This window comes from Lagopus muta, chromosome 17 (genome assembly GCF_023343835.1).
Source record: "Lagopus muta isolate bLagMut1 chromosome 17, bLagMut1 primary, whole genome shotgun sequence".
Classification (NCBI taxonomy): domain Eukaryota; kingdom Metazoa; phylum Chordata; class Aves; order Galliformes; family Phasianidae; genus Lagopus; species Lagopus muta.
This window is the reverse complement of record NC_064449.1, coordinates 9,131,457-9,153,960: the sequence shown is the minus strand read 5'-3', so window position 1 is coordinate 9,153,960 and position 22,504 is coordinate 9,131,457. Positions and strand designations below refer to the sequence as shown.

Sequence of the window (22,504 nt, the reverse complement as noted above, 5' to 3'; positions counted from 1 at the left end):
CCAGGACGTGAAAGAATGATTAAACTGGATTTTTCTTGTAAATCCAGCTCTTATTTTTCCCTCCTGGGAGAAGAGCTGGTGAGCTTGAGCTAATGGATGACTGATTAGAGAGCAGTACAACATTTCTGCTATGAACTTATTTTCTTTCAAGTACTTTTGTCTGAAAAGCACGTCTTTCTCCATAGCAAAGTGTAGTTGGAGAAGTGATTTTTAAGAGAGAAAAGGTACTCCAGTGCCTGCATTGCTTTTCTATTTAATCTGCAGCATTAGTGTAACTTACACAGTCTCCGTTGAGTATTGTTCAAGCATAGATACTATGAAATAAGCCTCACTACAAATCTATATTCTTACTCAACAGGGCCGGTCATAATTTTACCACTTCAAATGCTGTAGATAACTGATATTTTCTTTTATTGAAAGGCATAAGGAAAGTTTTTATTTGTGAGCGTATTTTTCACTTTTCTGGTGCATCTTTTCTACACTTCTGGAGCACTCTCTATGCACAGTGTCTAAAGTCTTAGTTGCACTGAGGTTAAAACTGCTGATGTTTTTACAGCTTTGTCTATCGTAGCTCCTGCAGACAGATGAAGCTAATTTGATTGTATCTTGCTGTGGACTCTTAACTAGAATTCTGAAATCTAAAGACAGACATGATGAAAATTACAGGTAATTACAGTAAAATATCCAGCAGAGAATAAGAATTGGAAACCTGTTTTGAAACAGACAAACTAAAGATGTGGAGAAAAAAAAAAAAGTAATCCATGGAAAGTGATTGAAAGCTAATATAAAATCACTTTTTCATATACCTTCACAGAAAACTTTTCCATCATCTAGGCTTACCTCCAGGGCAATTGGATTGATGATCAGAGAAGAATTTTTTTGGAAATAAGAAACGGTCTGTGTCATAAAAGTCAAGCAAGATTTGACCCTTCGTACTGGATGTGGATCTGGTATAAGCCCCAGGAATTGATGCATTTTACACTTGGTTTATAAAAGGCCTCTTTTTGTCTCCAGAACTTAAAACTGGATCTAATGCTTGGTTGTTTCAAAGAGCTAACTGGTGCAGAAAATTCTTTAAAAATCCTGTAATGTGAAGTATTATCATAAGGCCAAAGAACACTGCCATACCAGATCATCTTCTCATTCTTTAATCCATATCTTTGCTTAAAGCATCGTGTTTTCTTGCTAGTGAGCCTGAGTTGGATAAGGCATAGAAGAAATGTTGAATGTGTTCCTTAATATTCAATTTTCCAGCAATTTTATTGGCAAACTGACTTTCCAAAGGCTCAAGGCTGTGTTGTTTTCCAAAATTACCTCAAGCAGTAATTTTACCAAATATTAAAAACCACGTAGCGTCTTCTATGTACGTTCTTTAGTAGGTGATGAAATGACCTGGACATTTTAATAATCTCTGGCAAATTATTTTAATTTCCCTCTTTGTATGATTAATAATAGATGAGATAGACACATGGATGGTGTCTACTTACTCTGTGGATTTATGTATATATGTAGTAATATGAAACTAGGATGGATGGAGAAACTAATAAGCAATCATTATAATGGCTTATAGTAAAAAAAAAAATTGTAATCTCAACATTAAAAATCTTTAGAAGACTCAGGGTTTGGAATGTTGAATTATTTTTTTACCTATACAGCTTCAGTTAGTCACTGCTGAAAATTGATGCCCAAGACAAAAGAGGCAAATTCTTTTGAATGGAACCTTTTGCTGAATTATTTTAGAACGTTTTGTCTATCCAGGGAATTTCCCATATGCTCTTTGTTCTCAGTGAGTACATATCTCACTCAGGGAGAGTGCCACTACAAACCAACAAACCATTGTTGTCTGTAGATTGGCTTTAGATTTCAATTTGATTTCCTTGGGGACACCACATTGGAGGAGTTAGGAATATTTAGAGTATTTCCAAAAATGCAGTCAACAAATTCCAATGCAAAAACCAGAGTGTTTGCAAATTAAACTGAATCAGGACTTCATTAAATCAATCACTTAAAACTCCAGGTAGTGTTTTGTAAATAACTACCAGAGAGTCACTCAAAGAGAAAAGAAATAGCAAAAATATATCATGGATATCTCAACCTCTGCATGAGCAACAAGGGCAGCTTGCTTAAATGCTCCTTCACTCAGCCTGTGGACCATTGTTTTCAGTTAGTTTGTAAGCACAGCATTACTAATGTTCCTTGAGTTTGTGTTAATGACAGGTTTGCCAAATCCAAGATTTAAAATACAACTTGGTACATATCAATGCTTTATTTTTGTTCTTAATTGTGGTCCAAAGGCCAGACTGAATTGCTTGAACTGCCTACTTCACAGCATGCAGCTTTCCAGTATTTATTTAGTGCAAAGCTGTAGACCATACAAAGTAATCCCACTGCAATATCAACTCACAAACAATTTTATAAAGCATCTTTAATGCAGAGTGTTACTGTACCCAGAGGTGTAGGAGAGCAGTATTAATGCAGGCATGATAGTTCTGAGTGTTCGTATGAGTCCTCAAGGAATAATAAACAGCTTGAAATAACAACCGACAAATTCTCCAGGTGCTTTTTATCCATGTGTTGGCAACTGTGTTGATTCCAGATCAATGCAGGATATTAAGACATTTATATGATTGAGCTAAAAAGCTGCCAGGTTGTACAAGCATCAAACTTGTATAAAGCAGGAGACCTGAGTAAAGACAATTGTATTCTGTTCAGCAAATTCAGGAATAGAACTTTGTGGTAACATCAAAATCTTTCCTCTGACAGTATTTATTTTAATTTAGTGGGTGTACTGGCAAAGCTGAAATATTTGTAAGTCTCTCAATTACTGGAATCCCAATATTTGAATATTTTTCTGCTATAAAATGAGTCCTGGCAGTAAGGTGCAACTCATTCCTTAGACAACAGAAACACAAAGCCTTTATTTCACATGCAGTCCCAACAGAGCCCAGAGCATACCTGTCATAACAATTATTGGTTTTGACTCATGTTCCTGAATCAGCAGAACTGTGTTTCTTACTGATGCCAAACTCTGGCATCATGGAGCTTTGTTGTGAAGCACTGAGTGTACAGAGTAGTTCTGTGACAATCAGTTGTTGTCTTGGCTTGTATCATGGAATGAATCCTAGACAAAGAAGCTGATCTAAAAATGATGGAGTCTTTTGGAAGCGCTTTTAATTGGCTGTGTGGACACTTGGGTCACATTGTATTTTTTTTACTGCGTGTGTCAAAATCACACACGGTTGCATAAAATTAAGTTTCATTTGATTTTCTTAAAGTTGTTCAATAATATAAAATCACAGTAGCATAGCAGACCCAGCTAAGATATTGACACAGACTGCTATACAGTGAATTACTATAAAGTTCAACATCTATGGACTTTTACTTTAAATTAATAAAAAAAATATTCAGAAAGCTCAAACTTATAACATCTTATCAGAATCTTCAAATCCTGACCACGCCATTAACCATCTTCCTTTGTGGCATGTTTTTGCTTTCCCCTCTATTGGGTCTGCATGTAGCAATCCAGTGGTATGTGGTCTAAATTAAGAAACTGTGTATTGAAACCTAATGTATAAAACTATCTACGTAAGAACGTGCTTTGAAATCCAAGCAAACATCTGTCAGGCTGGAATTTCTCTATATGAGTGTTAGTTTTGAAAATACAGAATATTTTCAAGGCTCCATTGCTTAATGTGATTTTAGTCCCACCTGGGGATGTACCATGGCAGTGGCATCGAGAAAACACTAAGAAAGTGTTGTGGTCCCATCTGTACGGTTGCACAGCGTGTCTTACACACTTGTAGCCTCTCTTGAAAGTTCACCCGCAAGAGCTGCAAACCTTCAGGGTCTCAAAGATTTTCACAGGATTTTGGAAAGTCTTCATATATAAGCTGCACTTTCCTGAAATGTCTGCAGCTATGGTGCTTAGAAGCTCATCTTGTCCAGATATTCTTCTGGAAAATGGTAACAGGTACCTCTTGGCAAAACACTGCAAAAAGATATTTTTTTCTTAATTATTTGTTCTTGCATAAGTAGATATAGAACCTTACTCTATTATGAAGTCATCAAATATATTTCAGCATATGAGAGCAGTTTCTGGGTACTCATGAAAGGTGTTTGAATTACGTATTTTACTGTAAATAATGTTTTCTGTGAGAGTATGTTGTTTGTTTGCTCCATCTGTTATTCTTCCGTTTAAAAACTTATCCAGAAAGAGAAGACTTAGGAGACTTAGAAGTATTTCCTTGATGTTGTTGATCTAATTTTGTTTCTACTTGCTTTTCCAATTGAAATCTGAATGAGGTGATATTCATCAAAGAGGCAGAGAGAGAAAAAAATTTGAAGACTTTTTTGGCTTTTGTGCTCCAATCCTGATCAGGGGAAAATATTTTTCAAGTTAGATATTAGGTTTTTCATAACTTCCAGTCTTTCCTGTTGGGTTACAGAAAACAACTTCTTCAGAACTGCTTTACAGAGTTTTAGCTAGGTAGTGCATAAAGAAAGCTTTCTGAATGTTACTTTTGTTGTGATTTCTGCAGCCTTACTTCTGCAGTGTTACTTCTGTGACAGATTTCCTTGCACACATAATCTTGTTGACTTAAATTTAATGCTGTGGGTAATACAAGTGTTTGGGTAAACTAAAGATTATTTCCATCCCCTTTTCTTTGAAAAAGATGTTAAATACAAACTGTTCCTTCTTAAATATCTTTATATCTTCTCAGTGGTTCTTGCACCATTCAAGTTACACAGCAGTAAAATTCATTAGGACTCGATGATAAGGCCCATTAGGCAGATGTTGGCGTTTTGGTTACCTTACCAAGTTGTGAAACACATTCACTTATTATCTATGGTATTGTTAAAGTCCAAATGGATCAGTGAAACCAAATACAGCATAAAAGATGGTTCAGATCTAGGGATCTTTGCCAAAAAAACCTGCTTTAATTTATCTGCCTTAAAATCTTCCTGTGCTACATTCGCGGCTGAAACACAAAGGGAGAACTGTACTTTGGAGGTGATAATGAAGTCAGAGCACCTTTGACAGATTGCCACTGCATGCTGGCTTATGGTGGGCTTTATCCTTTTCATCTCCTGAATTTTTTCAACACGTGGAAGATGTATTTATCTACCTGTGCACCTTTATGTATGCTCTGGCTTTACTTTCTTAGTTAATTAGCCATGAATTCTATGGCAGACTGCTAGCAACAGCAGAATCTGTGACAGGGATTCAAAGTTGCAGAGCACTCTACACAGCTACCAGAGTAATTTGTCCTGTTTCAAGCAGTCAGAGACAGTATCTCCACCCAGGATGGCATTTACCAGCATTCAGGAGCTTCTTTACTTAGTGGATCATTGAAGCATACTGCAGCTGATCATTTTGAAGACTGCATGTACTGTTGTAAGGGTGCTTCCACGTGTGAAGCTGGGAAACTAGGTGAGCTTTTGGGTTTAATTACTTCCTATCTGAAGCTGGGATTTTCTCTTGCCTCAGTGAGGATATGTGCTTGTAAATGTTTTAATATTTTCTTGATGTGCTAATTATTGCAGTTCAGGCACTGTAGAGTAAGACACAATGTGCATATCTCCTTTTGGTGTGCCTTTATCAACTTCAGTAGGGCAAAACAAATCTCAAATCTGTTGTTTCTTGAGTTCTGACAGTATTCGCAGTTCTGCCTTAAATTATTCTTCTTGTGTGTCTGTAAGTTACAGACTCCTTTATGCACCTGAACAGGATCTCTCAGAATCTGGTTCCATCTGCAAGTTCAGGCTGAACATCAATGGCACATATAATGAGGTCAAAATTGAAGAGTTAGATTGACTTCTACCATATGCCTTTAACCTAGTGAAATTCACTGATCTTATATCTTGCTCCTATTTAGGAACCACTGTCTCAGTGTTATGATGCCACAACTCACTTAGATAGCATTTACGTTATACAGTGATTGTTTTGATTTTCTGTACTGCTTATATCTTGATGAGTCTATCACAGAATAACAGATCAGAAGTAACAGCTTTGAAGTATTTGAATCTAGGCACACTGCTGATGATGAATGAAGGTCCCTGAGAAGTGCATGACAGGTTTGTTTCCTGTTCTGTAGGTGAAAACCACTGCTGAGCTTGACAATGGGAATTTTATGCTGATTGCCTATGACATGTAGGCTCTTAGGGTAAAGAGAGGACTTCCATCAGTCTAGCACCCTTCATCCACATGTGTAAACTTGAAAGATTCTTAATGCCCCAAAGATAAGAAAATGCCACTGAAGTGTGAGGAAATCAGAATAGTCTGGTGCCTTACTTCTCACGTAGCCTGGCTGACATCTGTTGAGCTACTCCCCAAGTAGTTCTCTACTTAAGTGTGGTGCATGTGATCTGATTCCAATTAAGGGCTGCTTTTCCAGCCTAAAGCAGGAAGTGAACTTACCTCTTAGTATTCCCAGGAGTGTATTGACCATATTTTACTTGTACCCCTGCCACTCTGTCACAGTGAGATGAAAAGCGTTGTGTTTGTTCTTTACTCCCCTCCTCAGTGGCCAGGGTAATGAATCTCCTGCAGACTGTCAATGTCTGCGTCCTCTCCACTCCTGTGAGACACTAAGCAAGATAAATGGCACTGTGTAATGACTGTGTAAGGATTCCAGTCATGATTTGTCTAGGTGGGCAGAGCAGCTCCTGGTGTTACACAACATCCTCCTGCAGATCCTATTTCAGCTGGACTTTGAACTTAGCTTCTGATGGCTAAACTGGAGCTCTACTCCCACAAATCTCAGATTAAGTGAAGTCTTTTATAATGTCTTTTCTTGCATGGTCATTTCTCATTACTTCCTATGTTAGAAGGTAATGGACGCTGTAAATTCTCCTTTAAGAGCACCTGTGTTAGTGAGAAACTGTGCCCTAGAAAATGAAATTCTTCCACTCTGTTAAATGTTCAAATTTCAAACTGCAGAAACCTTCCAAGTAAAAGCTACTCAGTGCATTGTTCCTGTGTGAGCAAAGTGCTGTATACTCAGAAGCCATGTTGTGTGGTTGCCTCTCCCTTAGGTAAACACATAAAATAGATGTGCTAAATCTACTTTCTGGATATTCAAATCTTTTGTTATGCAGTAGCTGTGAATCATTCATGTGAATGGAAGTAGCTACTAGTTAACAGCTCACACTTTGGTTAGCAAATGTATAATTGTCAGAAAGATAGAAATTCCAACAGCCCCTTTGAAATTTCTTGCTGATTTGAGCAATATAAAGCTTTCTGAGGAAGATTAAAATAATATAGGGAAGTCTTAAATTATTCTTTCACATAATTATGGTACATTTAAATTCTTCATTTCTATTTTACTTACAGACAAAAAGGGGTGTTACGTGTTAGTAAGTGCTCCTCTGCTTGCTCGTATCACTTCCATTTCTCTGCTTGGTCAGCTTGTGTTTAAGTAGGGTATACCTGGCCTTTAGTTATGAGGGATGTAAATAGTAATTTAGTATTTGGGTTTTTTTTTCTATTGCTATGGAGTTTTTATGATTTTTATTCTATTTTCATGTAACTTTAATTATAAAAATATTGTTTGGACTTGCTATTGGCATGGAAACATACAACAGATTGTTGCAGGATTGGCACAAAAGAAACATGTTTTTTTAAAGATTACTGTCTGGTTTTGATCAGTCATTCATGCTACTATAATACCTGCCCATTGTGAATTGGTAAAAGACCAAAACTTTCATATAGGCCAATGAACATAGGATAACAACTTTATTTAAACTTCATTTCACCATGGTACAATGATCAGCTAATTGATCTCCTGTACAAAAGACTGCAGATCATTAAATACTAGAAAGAATGATGTGAACTGAGCTGTATTTTGTTAAAGAAAGCCCTTATGGGTTGTAGCTTTGATTACATTCTTTGTCTTCAGAGATTATTTCCTTTTAACTCACTTCTTATGAATGCAGAATGCTAATGGTAAGAGGTCATTATAGCTAAAGTTCAATCAAAGGAGAATTATTTTTGGATCTTGACTGCTTGGCCATAGTTTTTAATTTTTTTTCAAAATAAAAAAATAGCTGTAATTGGGTTTGATTTAGATGAAGTTTCTTTTGCATGAGATGCAAAAATCCAGCATATAGTAATCATTGAAAAAGTCAATTGTGTACATCAAAGCACAAATAATAAAGATAGTTTAAGATGTGGAGTAATAAAATATATATGTATTCATGGAGCACTGTCATGTCTACTGGTCTTGATCTTCTGATCTTATGGCAAAGATGCTCTGCTGAGTGAGTGGATTCACTTTTGGTTTCCTTGGAATCAATTTAGCCATAGCCAAACTCCAAGTCATTGAAAACTTTTCTCAGTTATGTCAGAGCTTCAAAAACTAGAGGAAGAATTGTAAGGAGTTGTACTTCTTTCAACACTGGGGTAACAGAGAGCAGACTAATGTTCACATAGACAAGAATCTTCTGTGAACAGTGATTTAATTATGTATTTCTTATCACAATTATGATGGAGCTTTTGTGTGTACATATGTACATCTACACTCTGGGAAGTTACACTCAGCAAATCCGTATCGTTTGACAAAGAGAAGAATATATCTGACTTTTATTCTACGGTGGATTGCATAAAATCAATGTTAAGAATCACATAAATACTTTTGCAGCAGCCTGTTTGTCACTCCAGATCGAACAGGCAGTGGGCAGTACTGGACCTCCTCTGGTCCAATGCCAGATCCATCCTCTGATCAGAAGGTATGCGCTACCTGTATGTGCTCTGTCTGTCCTGATGAAGCTGAGTTTCTTTACAGTTCATATCAGGGCTTCAATTAATACCAAGAGGACCACAAGTTTTTATTTCTTTTTTGTCTAATCTTCTGATGAAATCATAGTAGGGCCAGTTAAAAAAATATATGTATATTGTTTTTAGCACTGGGTTAGGATTTAGTAAGGTGGAGCTGAAATAACTCTCTAAGGAGTTTGTTCTCTTTAAATGCTTTGAGAACTAATACTTCACCCTGAGCAGTGGTAAAATACTTCCTCTAGTCTTTAGTCCCTTTAGTGATCTTATGAGAATTTTTGGTCTTTGCTCTGTTGTTCCACACCCTTAAATAATGGGAAACCTTTCCTACTCAGGTCTCAATCAGCCTGCACACTAATTAAGCTAAGTGGGAGAAATGTGATGCACTCCCTAATTACAGCTGCAGATTTTTTTTTTTTAAGAACAACCTTACTGCAATTTTTCTTCCATTAAAAAAAAAAAACAAAAACAAACAAAACAAAAAGCAGAACACCCCCCACCTCCCAAACTTGAACTATTCCCTGTTAGGGTTGCCAGTACGTTTTCAGAAGAACTTGTTAAGGTGGCTCCCTGTCTTCCTTGTGTTGCTGAGGCCTCTCACTACTATCCAAGTATGCCAGGTAGCCAATTTCAAAGAATTTTCTCATAGGAGGATTCTGCTAAATAACTCTGGGTGGAAAGAGGTGTCAGGAAAGGCATTACTGGAGTGCATCAGAGTATGAATACTGTAAGAAAAAAAAGTTTATGAAAGACCCTCACAAACTAATTTAATCAAGAGCAGCCTTGGAGTTTTGCTAGGTCATGCAATTAACTAAACCATCCCCTGGAGTGGGTTCTAATTAAGTTCTGAGTTCCTCTGTGACCCCGTCATCCTACCTAGCGATCTCACCTATCAGTTACAATAGCTCTGAAAGGACAACCTATTATGTATTAGCTGCAGATCCTGCTGAAAGCAAGTTTATTCTCACTTTCTGGTCAGGGTTGAGTGCAGACAGGAGAAATCTCAGGATTTGAATTGAGCTATTTGTAGTAACTGATAATGACATACTATTTGCATTTATAGAAAAGGCCTCAGTTGTTTTGGTTTGTGAATTAGACTGACTTCATCTTCTGTTTTGTTTTTCACTTAAATAAATGTATCTTCTATTTTAATTTCATATTTCCTGTGGATTGTTGGTTTTATGCATAACATTTTGCATCTAGTATTATTTCAACCGAGCTGCCTTGACTTATTTATAATCAGTCTCCAAGTGCAGTACCAGATCTAGTCTTCGTATGGAGAAGTAATTTCTTGCCTTCAACCTTGTAACTAGAAGGGAATAATGCTTAAGCAGAGACACACATACAGGAAGGAAGACAATGACTTCTAACACTGTTGAAATGTCAGACCCTGACCTTTAAAAAGACTGAAACAAACCAGAGGGCATAAGCCCTAAGGGATGTTTCTGCATGAACAAGAGTGGGAGTTGACAATTTTTGTATCTACAAGAAAAGGTGATATATTGCTGCCCTCATTCATTTGGTCTATAGAATTTATTACCGAAAACACATGCTCCTAAGCAGGGATCACATCATACCAGTCGTCTTTTCAAAGATCAGATCTGTATGTATTTACATAGGAAGACTCACAGTCATAATACATAAGTGTAATCTGAAACATTTCATGCTGAACTGCTGCAGCTACTTTAAAGCCTTGTAGTAATAGCAAGGCAGGATTGAAGTTATTTTTTACTGAGAAAGGAACTGCACTGCACACATGCAGCAGAGATGTAACATCAACCCGAAAAGACCGGCTATGGAACTGTTCAGCACGCTGTCTGCTTGTGCTGCTAATTCTCATGGGATGTGATGAAGATGATGTTGGGAACGTTAATCTCATTTCTGTACATTAGCTGAGATTCTTTTCCACCAACTGTAAATAACTTCTCCCAAGATATCGCCAATGAACCTTATCTGCCTTCCTTCTTCAGGCTGTGTTGTAAAATTATTTAACATAAGCAAAGGTCTTCAGTTTCAGTGCTTATAGTCTCATTAATGCTACTTGCTACTTACCCAATTTGAAACCCTCAAGGCTTAAATTTTATATGTGGCATCTCTGTGAACCATATGTAATTTGGGGAATGCTTTTAATATATCATTTTAATACTTTTGCTTTCCTTCACTTTCAGTGGTTTGTCTTGGTTGATTTATTCCTGCATATGTCCTAAATTGCCAGCCAGTAAATGTCGGTACACTCCTGTGATTTGTTTGAGCAGTTTGAACCATTTTTTCTGTGACTAGGAAAGGAATCGTATCTACGTATCTGTAGACTTTAGGCATAGATATGCAAAGCCTAACTTAATTTTTAAACCAAGTATGGTACTGTAAATTATAAATATAGTTTTGCATTTTCTATTCTGTCTTAATTATGTTTGTTGTCTTCCCAAGACAGATTTAATCCTTATCTTTGTTATCTAGTAACACAGTAGTTGATAGTGGCTTGTGGATCATGGTAAATAGGCATAGAAAAATCTGCTCAGCTATTTATTCCATTTAGCCAGTGATTTGATTATTATCCAAATAGGTCAGTGAGAGATAGCTAACGTGTTCAACCATGCTTTCTGAAGAATGGCTCCTCTCCAACTCTGGAAGACTTACCTTTGTTGCATGCTTAGGAGCTTAAAAACAGCCTGATACCTCTTCTAGATGTCTGTTTCGTAGGAAGGCTGAAGGAATAGCTTTCCCATGGAAGTTACTATGAAGATGGAGTTTGAGAAGAAAAGTTAAAGGCTTTGTATTTCTAATTTATATAAATATGTCTGTAAAATATATTTATATGAATACATTACCGTATTAATATTCATTCTTGAGGCCTTATTGGATTTTTCTTTCATGGTTTTTCTTCAATATTGATGGGGAATAAGAAAATTTCACTTTGAATTGACTTGAGATCATTGGTTTTTTTTTTGAGTCAGTTTAGCTGGACAGCTGAAAAATAAATTATTCACGAGTTTAGAGTAGAATATATCAAATTGCAGCATCAAGTCTATAAATTATTCCTACTGAATAAGATCTAGTGGCCAGTGCAAGTTCTAAATGCAACTTAATTTGGTTAATGCCTTTCTATTGGTTTTCTGCTCATAGAAAAATCCTACCATCTGTCTTACTCTACCTAGTAGATGCTGCTCTTTACTCTGAGGACATTCAATTAGAGGACTTCATCTTTCAATCTGTTATTTACAAGCAGTGATTGGAAGCATCAGTCATTTATACGACTCTAGAATCCATCTGGTACAGACTTAACGTATACAGCAGGATGTTTGCATTAGGATTTGCTCATACCCACACAAATGTAGATATTAAAAGTGAATTCAACTATTTTAAATATGTGTGTGTGTGGATTCACGTGTGCACACATGAACTGTGACAGTGGTGAGGATAATTATTTTGAATGCTCAGAGAACCAGGCTCTGAGAGCTTGCTATGACAGAGACTTCAATTTGTGCTCTTTGTAAATGTGAAGACCTGCTTGGCAGAAAATGTATCTGTAATTTGTTTTATATGTAGGATTGTTATTGTTTCCGAGCTTTCTATTGTAGGCTTTTCACCAGTTCCTCTGAAATCTTTTGTTCGAAGCTTCTCAGTGGGACTAGAATGCAGAACTATTCATGTCCGTGTAGCAGGGATTTTTAAGTATCCAGGATAATTACAGGGTAGAGAAAATAATTCGGGCTCTCAGTGGTTCTTGTTCAGCTCCCCTGCAGTCTTCATTGCTGCTGAATTTCAAAGATCCTCTATGTTTTCTGGGAGAAATATCCTTGCAATTAAATAGACAGAGTCCTCAGCTCCATGCCTCACAGCATCCTCCTTGGAGGAGTCTGTCTGTGACACCAAGGGTATAACATTCCAGTTTCCAGTCAGGCTTCAAAAAAACGAACATTTAGCTGAGGCAGATTTTAATATGACCTTTAAAATCTGCGAAGAGATGTGAAACTGGCTCAAAATTGACAGAGCAAACTCCCAAAGAAGTGCTAAAGAAAACATTGGAGGGTTTATCAGGCAGGGGAAGGGGAAAAGTTCCAGTTTATTTTTTTATTTTTAGGTGTTTATGGAGTGTCAAATTGTGTAGCTTCTGTATCCTTACCTGCTTCTCTACAAACCACTTTTCTTTCCATCTCATACCTATTTAAAAAGGGATTTTAAAAGGTAGAATCTGTTTCTGAATAGAACTTTGGAGATTTGCATGAGCAAAGAACTTTTCCTAGGTTTGGTTAAATGAATATTAGATGAGGTCTTGGCCTTCAGTTTGCTTGCACTGGGAGAAAAATACTTTGGAGTTATGAAAAGATAATTTCAATTTTTTTTTTTTGAGAGAGAGAGAGATGTTAGCTCCCTGCTTAGTTGACAAAGTTGGAAGTAGTCAGGAATGTTCTCTTCCTTCTGAGAACACACTGAAGTATGTTTCGGTTGCACTTTCTCTAGTGATTATGAAATAGGTGTGTATTTAGTGAACATCATTAGTTTTCTTAACATTCTTGGAAATATACTGCACACGCCAGTAAAATAGTATTTAAATGAGACTTTTTAATCGTTACTGATCTTCCATTGCTAACATTAACTACTTTTGTTTGTTGGCTTTACAAATTCAGTGTTAGACACAGAGCCTACAGCAAGATGTAGAGACCTAATATGGATTAACAAATTTAAATTTCCTCTTCTTTAAGCAAACTGATGGCTCTAGCACCTTTAAGAAAGCAGGAGAATGATCATCCAGAAGCCATGAATACTTCTGTGCTGCAAGTTCACATGCAGCTAGGATTGGATTAGGGCAAACAGTCGTGTTGGCCAGCGGCAGAAACTGGCCTATTACTTTTGCAAGTCAGCTGTTAACTTGATGCATAGAATTTGTTTCTTTCCATCTGTAAAGTCCTGTTAGCAGAACCTCAGCATCTACACAGTCACTTCTATAAGTATTGTCATGGGAGGGCAGGGAAGGGGAGGCCAACTACTGCCATTGAAAACTCTGGTCGGAGCCTGAGAAACCTTTAGAAGCATTCTAGCGTTTCTGCGGCCTGTCTCTAGCTCTTTCACCACTAGGGTGCTGGGGCCCTTTGGTACAGCACATAGACTTGTACTAAATCATTAGAGATCATCACTTCATGACTTATTAAATGCATCAGAATCACAGAGAAGGCCAAGACCTGGTGTGTGTGTGTGTGAAGGTGGACCAGTGAGTTGCTATAATCAACACGCAGGGTTGTGATGCCATCTTATGTTTCACGTCCTTTTGATCCTTGTATCACATGCAGCTGATGGATTGGGGACACCTCTCTGTGATTATTGATATTTTGCATCTGGAGCTAGGGAAAAGTCTTAGTTACTCATCCCTCAGTACTTACTGTGACTGTATTTTTTTCTTCCTTACTGTAAACTTTGTGGTGTCCATCACTGCTTTGCCCTTTCATGTTCAGGCTGGCATCCGATCTTGTGTGAAACTGTCATATCCTTTCATCTCAATATTTTTCTCTGTGATTATTACTTTGCTGCCTTTTCAGGTGGGAACTTTCCTTTGTTATGTGATTTCTCTCTGATCGTTTTTGTATCACTTGGTAATATAAAGCTGTGTGTGTTCCTCTGTGGGCCTTTCTGTTTAAATGATTTTTTTAATCTGTCTGTCAATATGAATAACAAAATAACTTTGGGATTGTTCATCTCTCACCTAGTAAATGGTGGGATGTAGTCTGTTCAGACGTCAATGATAAAATTGTGGAGGTTTCTACAAACTTCAGTAAAATGAGATACTCCAAGAAAATATTGCCATCACACTGTACAGCTGTTGTCAAAAATCTTTTATGACTGATAATCATATTTTAAGAGCATGATAAATGTAGTGAGGGACCCAAAACTGAAAACAGTACTTTAGGTTCAATCTTACTGGTGCTGAGTACAGAGGAACAACCATCTCCTCAGTCTTGCTGGCTGCACTCTCTCTGATACAAGCCATAATGCTGTTGGCTTTCTTGGCCACCTGGTCCCACTCCTAGCTCATGGTCAGCCAGCTGTCAAGCATTCCATCTTCTGCTGCACAGCTGTCCAGCCACTGCCCCAAGCCTGTAGAATTGTGGAGTATTAGATCAAAGACAAAATTCCAAGGCATTACATGTGCAGGAGAGGAGAGACATTCGGAAGATTCAATGTCCAAAAGTAACTAAAATGTAGACTTTCTTTCTGAACTGGAAAGAACCACCTATCTCAATCTTAGAGATAGAGCAGTAAACTTCATATATTTTATTACCAGTCTGATCTTGCAGCTGGTAAGGCAGTTTTCCTAAGCAGTTATTCCCAGCAGTCATAAGAAAAAAGCAATTATTTTTTGTAAATAGTAATATTATATAATTGATTGGAAGAGTGTTTTATTTATCGTAAATGTATGGTCATGGATTGAACAGTTTAGAAATAAAGTGTTAGGGCAATGAAATCCCAAGGATCCGACAATACAGAATGAAGTTAGTGGTCTGTCAGATTTCTTCAATTTTCAGAAGCCATGGTCAATAACATTGCAGTAAAACTGAGCTATGAATAGTGATTTTGTCATTGACCGAAAGCTGCTGTTACATGATATTAAAGAAATAAAGATTTAAGATTTTTTAGCCAGACTGCAGTACAAAGTTAATAGCCTAATCAAGGAAGCAGTCTGAACTCTTGGAGCATAAATGCAGCATGTTTACAGTGTCATGTTCAGGGATATATCACATGCACAAGCCTTGGATGTGGCGGAGAAGACTGAATATGCTGCTATTTTCTTGGGTTTTTTAAACTTCACTGACCTGCAAGGAATTTGCTTCTTCCATCAATGACAAGTACTTTTTAAACAGCATCAGTCAGTGAAGGTTTACTAAAGAGAAAGGAAAGAAATCCACCATCCTCCAGCATCTCATCCCAGGTGGCCACTGATTGAAATCCTCAACAAACCATTCACAGCATGAGAGATCAAATACAGATATAGTTTTTAGGGGTTGAGAAATAATAGCTCCTGGCATAAGTGCAGTGTCAGAATTGGGTTGTATTGGCTTGTTTCAAACTGTTGCGGTTCATCTGGAACCAGAGTACTGCAACACCAGTCCACAAGTTCAGTAGATACTTAGCAGACTGAGCAGCCAAATCATGCATTCCCAGGGCAGGGTCAGTCCCTTGAGTTCAGTAATGCTGCACAGCAGCAGTCCCTCAAGACCCAACATTGCCTGCTGTAGTCCCTTGGGAGAATCTCTTTTTCCTCTATGATGTCTCAGCTTAAGAAACTGATCTTGTATCAGGCTTGCCACAACTAATGAATTCCAAGTTGTGTGAACTGCATCTGAATGCTGGCAATCTATCCTACTGTGGATGGACTGAACTCCTTGAAGGCTGTTCTGACCTGGTACCACTGATTTTTATTTTCATTTTTTCCCTGGGTTATCCCCGTGGAATTGTAATTATGATGTTAAAGATTTGATGTAATATATAGGGTAGATGGTGTAACTGAAAATTTTGAATCTGGGTCTCATCTGAAAACACGGCAAATTGTAATCTTCTGCAATTTTTCCTTTTTGCTGCAAAAATGCATAATGTGTGCAGAAATTGCCATGGTTGCAATCAAGGACTCTGGTAGTCTTTGTGTTTAATTTCCTATCCTTCAGAATCCTTAATAAACTCTCATGGTCAAAATCCAGATGGTACATCAGAACTCAGTGTAGTTTTTTGAGCATTTTTTTTTCTGTTTGTGTTGATTATAACTCTTCCCAGATAAAGTGTAAAATTGTTTGAATGTTTGGCCTTTGGCTGTTTGGAAAGCTGCTGTCAGCTTCCAGCATGAATATGAATTCAGTGCACAGCGACAGCTTGCTGGTAGGGCAAAGCACAGCCATGAGCAGACCAGTTTGCAGTTGCCCAGGAGTTTAAAAACAAATGGACCCTTCTCAATCCGGTGGGACTGTTTCTTTTTTTTAGTAAGCACTTGTTCTGTTCTGACCAGTCACTGATTTACAAACTCTGAGGAACACTGTCCTATGGAGATGGGGAACATAGAGGGAAGATTTTTAAGCCCTTAGGTAATTAAGCTTTAAAATAAATGATTAAAAAATTATGAGGCGAAACACTCTGTTAGTTTTAATATAAAAATAATGTACTTCTCCCCGTGGAATGCAAGGGAGGGAGCTGCAATCAAAATAAGGGAAATAAAAAATTGAATACCCTGAGCTTTTTTCCTCTAAGTTGCCTCCTTGATGCCTCTCTGTGTTTAATGGTGCTTTGCCAAGCTGTTGGGAGGAGGACAAAATGAGCATGGAATTTATAAATGGGACATTAGATGGAGGAATGATGTTATGGGCTGGGTGATATGAGGAAGTACAGCAGCAGAACAGATTTTGCCTTAGGGCTGGATAGGAGAGATCCCTGCAACTCCAAGTACTAGCAAAGCCGTTTAGAGTTGTTAGATATTCGTTGGGCGATTGTTTAGGAGAGGGTCTTTAAAAACTTCAGCTGCTGTCACTCACTGGAGTGGCTAGAGAGAGAGAAAGTGGAAGCCAAATGATACAAAGACCAAGGCTAGAGAAAGGGGGTGGTTTTGCATCCAAAGGATTGCTGCGGTTTACTCTTAGAAGAGGAAAAGTTTTGGGTTTCAAAACAGTTCTAATGTTCCTGCTCTGTTCTGAGCGAGATCTGCATTGGCTGCTTTGTTGTGGAGGTACACTGGTGATGGGGAGCAGCAGCAGGCTTCCTCTACCCTCATCTGCTGCAAAGGCAAATTTCCCTCTCAGGTCATCCTGCCTGTGGGTGGAGAAGATGGTTGTTGCTCTGAGCGGCATTTTCCAGCTTGTTTTTGGTGAACAGTCTGAAACCAGTTTTTAAAGAATACCTTCCCATAGGATCTGAAAGTAACAAGCCTCATCAAGCGTATTTGAGCCGTTTTACAGTGAATTGCAGCACATAAGAGAGAGATTGGTAGCTAGACAAAGCTGTCATCAGGTTAGGCTGCTGCACTTCCTAACTAGGCAATAAATATTTAGGTCAGATTCCAAACAAATAATAAGGGCTAATAAAGCATCTGTGGAATACACCTTGGGAAATTGGGTTGCTTTGGATGTCATCCATGTAAACCTTTTGTCATTTTTCTGAATAAGGTTACAGATTTGAATTTACTGTGGAAAAATAATGCGATTTACAGCAGAATTGGACTGTGAAGACATGAGCATGAAGGTCAGATGTTCAAACAGGGAAGGTCGTATTGTATTTACATCTGTATTTTTTAACAGTGTATGTCTTTGCTCTTTGGGACTGACAGTTCTGAGAAAGAATGGAGAGTTGATTCTTTAATATGATAGCCTGCCTCAGGTAATTGCTTGGTGGCACAGTTAAAATAGATGCCTCACAGTGAGAGGCTCAGTGTCATTGAAAATGTTCTTTCCATGTGCAGTGGTGTACAACCTACAGGTAATGCATTTGTATTAAGGAACAATGTAAGGTTGGGTAACAGCAGTGATATGAGGCTTGATGGTAATTTACTGGAGGAAAAAAAAATAGCACCCGTTTTCATAAATGCAGTTAAACAGAAGGGGCCATAAATGGGGTGCAAATAAATAAAACTCCTTTTGAAATCTTGTAGCAGGGCTTTTGTGCATTGCTTATTGTGCTAACTATTCTCCAGGAGAAATTCAGCTTTGTGCAGGAAGCCACTTGATGACCATGCATTGCTTGACGCTGCTGGAAAGACTGCTGAAGTGGAGTCTGAGTGGTCCATGTGTAGCATTTGATATAAATCATGATGTTGATTGCCTGGGTAGGTGCAGCTTGCTGTAATGATCAAATCTTTTTTTAAATGTGCTTGTGCAGTGGTCTTATGCTGCAATTGCTGACTGGGTAATTTTGCTCTCCAATAACAAATGTATATTGCAAGCGAAGATGTGACCTTTGGCACGAGTAAACCTATACAAGCTGCTCTTTTTATCTATCTGCCATATAGAACGTAGAAAACCCTACTGCTTTCCAAGCAAGCTGGACAAATCACTGTTTACCTGGGCTACTTCTGCATGAGTTGATAATGCTTATTATTGCCACTAGTACCACCCACATCATTGCCAAGCCTCCATTAAAGTCAGGTAGGTTATGTCACAGTATGACTTGAAGGTTTGATCTTTTAAACTTTCCTTTCCTTTCAACAGTGACTGAGAGTCGAGGGATCCTGGAAAGCATACAGAGGTTTTCTTTACTGCCAACTTACTTGCCTGTGACATATCGTATCCACAATGCAGATGTTTCCTTCTTTCTTAAGGAAGCCAACCAGGATATTATGAGGAATTCTAGCTTGCAGTCGCGAGTGGAGTCATTTCTCATCTACAAATCCAAGAGGCCACCTGTGCTAAATGCCAGCTATGGACCTTTTTCCATTGAACAAGTAGTGCCCCAGGACTTAATGTTGTCTTCAAATCCATTTGAATCTACCAACAAGTTCTCATTTAATTGGAAACTTAAGGCCTTCATAATGAGTGACAAAATCTACCCTAGCAAGCCCAAAGTCCAGGTCCTGTTCTACATTGTGGGCAGGGACTGGGATGACTATAGCACGACGGAGAGGCTGCCCTGCCTGCGGGTGTTCGCCTTCCGAGAGACGCGGGAAGTCAGAGGCAGCTGCAGGCTGAAGGGGGACCTGGGGCTGTGTGTGGCAGAGCTGGAACTGCTGCCAGGCTGGTTTAACCCCCCCACCGTTGTAGCTGGCCGTAAGAAACCAATGGAGCATTCTGAAGGGAGTCCTGTGGAGCTGTACTATGCCATACAACCAGGAGATGAGAAAGGGGAATGCACCAAGGAGGATGTTAGGAAAAGTAATGGGATCCGACCAGGGCGCAATGACATTGATGAGTCGGGACCTCCCTTGCAGAGGATTGGAAGTGTTTTCCTTTACCAGACACATGCTGTCCCTTCCTTAAATGAAATGAGGTTGGATAATAATATTGCCATTTGGTATGCACCAAAGACTGTCAAGCAAGGTGACATCTTGACTTTCCTTGTATCTATTGCTAAAAATTCAACAGAAGATCAATTCACACTGAGGTAAGGCTATTTTTTTTTCTGTACCTTTCCTTTTTTTTTTTTTTTTTCCTACTCCTGCTATGGGAAGTCACTTCCTCATGTATGAATTTCACCAAAATTCTTCAATTACTTCTCAATGGAAACTGAATTACAGTTGGTTGACTTGATTCTTTGTGTACTGTTCAGTCTAAAACTGTATGAATTGCTGAGATGTGATCTCTTTCAGTGCGAAAGGACAATTTCAACAAAGGGCCTTAGAATACTACTTCAAAAATATTAAATTAGTAGACCTGAGACCCATTTATGTGCTAATAGGAGATAATATGTAAATTCTCCTGAACTGAGATTTGTGGTACTCCTAATCTCTCACTGAACTCATGTTAAAATTAGTAAAGCTCAAATCCACAAAGGTATTTATAGGAATTGAGTAAAAATTAGGCATCTGAGCAGGATTTATATGCTTAAATACCTCCCCACAGCTTGCTGTAGACCTGACTCTGTTTTATACTTTGGAAACTCAAGCATGCTACTACTGACATACAAGGACCAAGTCTGGAAATGAAAAATACCTGCTTTGAGTATAACTTTAAATTTATACTCAAAGTGCCACTTTCCAAGGTTTGGAATGTTAGTGGGAAGTTCACTGTAACTGCTGATATCATCCAGGAGCAAACATATCCAAAATAATCCAAGATCAAAGGCTATACTGTGGTAAACTGAGAGCAATTGTGCATTACATGCAAGTGAAACTGCCTGGTTGTCTTTTCAAACCTGAGGCTCTGCGTGCCAGCACTGCTGTGTATCTGACAGTACTGTGGAAGAACAGTGGGTGCAGAGCTGGTTTCTTTCTTTTAGCCCTTATTAGCGAGTCACAGCAGCTCTGTCAGAAGTGGAGCTGCGTTGTACTGCGGTTACTGAGATGGACTGCCGTGTCCTGAGTGTTTGTTTCGGAAATGAGCACTGTTGCCAAGGTTCCCAATGGCTCACAATCTCGCTTCCCAAAGAGGAGGTGCCTCATAAACACGGGAAGCTCACTGCTCCCTTTTACAAATGTCACAGTTGGTGGCTGTGAAGGAGGCTGGAAGTGCTGGGTACCTTCACCTAAGGAATCAGCTCCTACTCGGACTTGAGACAAAATACACTCTCTTTCCTCTGGTGTTCATACATCTCAAACTCCAAAAATCTGTCTCTCTTCACCTAGATGTTTCAGGGCTCAATCTTTTCATTCTTAAATTTTTTTCTGGGGGGGTGGTGATTTGTATGGGTTTTCTGGAGAAAGAGATTTGCTATATAAATCAGGTCATTTTTTCCTTTATAAATATGTGATACATAAAACAAATAACCACAATGCTTGGTGGCTGATTTGAGGACAGTTATTTTCTCTTCATCTGGTAGAGGATAAACGCCAGGAGGATATCCACTCTCTTTACCATAGCAGGTTTTCATTTTGAGTCAATCTGTCAAAGATTCAGGTTGCTCTGAGTGACTGGTTTCAAAACACACAATCTGAATTCCTTGGAGTTTGTAAGTGTTCAGGGACATCTTTCTAGCTTTCTGTATTCTAGTGACTTTAAAAGGATATAATTTCAAACACACATGGAGACTGCTATTACATTTGAAGATGCATTTAAAATATTAAAAAACTTTTCTATCCCAGGGAAATAAGGTTAAAAAATCTTCACTGGCTCATACACCATGAATTCAGTGTCTTAGAAATCTGACTTCAAAGCCATCCGTATTTCTGTGAACTGTGATCAGTTAAAACTAGAGGTGGTTTATAACTAAGATAATTTTGGTATATGTAGGTTAATAAAATTTTCAAAAATCTTGTTTAAATGGGGATGAAAATAGAACACCAACCTTCTAAATAAATGCTTCTAATGTTTATTTTCTGAAACAAAATGTATTTGATTTTTGGTTTTAAGATTCTGGCTGTTTCCAAATTCAGTGCTCTCAGGCTGGGAAGAGAACCTCAGGAATGAAGGGGAATCTTGCTAGATCCCTAGTTGGCAAAGAACATAAGTGATGTTATATCTGATGAATATGTACAAGAGGCTCACTGCCAGCCATTACTATATGATGAAGACATTGTATTTCATCTAGGAGACAGATTTAGTACCCAATATGCCAAAAGCTTCCAGTGTGATTTTAGGCCAGTTAGTTAATCTCTCTGCCTCTTCCTTTTGCTCTTCTCTAACCTAGTGGTGCTGGTGATAGTGACTGCTCCATGCCTCTGCCTGCAGCTGCAGTACAGCTGAGCTCCTTGGGCATACAGTGTGCACATGGTGATGGATATTGGTCGTCTCCATGTTTGCTGCTCCTATGCTGCAAATATCAATAGTGTGAGAACATGCTGCATCTACGTGGTCTTTTACGGTGCTGATCTCTCTCATAAAGGAAAGGAAAGCAAAGACTTTTCCTCATGATGTAACTTTTATGAGAAAATTGTACTAGCATTAATCTTTATTTTGAAACTGTCTCTTACATTTAGGAGTCTTAGCCTGAGTGGCAGCAAGACTTGGCAACTGTATTCATAAAGCAAGGCCAAGGGCTGCTGGCAAAATGCTTTTACCATTGCTTTTGCTCCATTGGACTGGAAATTATGACTTGAACAGATGGAAAATATAGGATGCACAGGTCAAAAAAGAAGCAACAGTAATGTAAAGCAACCACAAGCAAAAAATAAAT

General features: G+C 38.3%; 1 protein-coding gene across 3 annotated transcripts in view; it reads left to right on the top strand.

Annotated features, from left to right (window-relative positions):
- The window catches only part of TMEM132D (transmembrane protein 132D), a 215,527-nt gene that overhangs the window by 41,715 nt on the left and 151,308 nt on the right, over positions 1–22,504 (top strand). For 2 of the 3 annotated variants that reach the window (XM_048964351.1, XM_048964350.1), the window contains exon 2: positions 18,949–19,837. The exons of the other annotated variant lie outside the window; for it this stretch is intronic. In XM_048964351.1, the coding sequence (XP_048820308.1) occupies positions 19,077–19,837 (761 nt within the window). In that variant the 5' untranslated portion in view covers positions 18,949–19,076. The remainder of the gene's footprint in view (positions 1–18,948; positions 19,838–22,504) is intronic. 3 annotated transcript variants of the gene reach the window in all.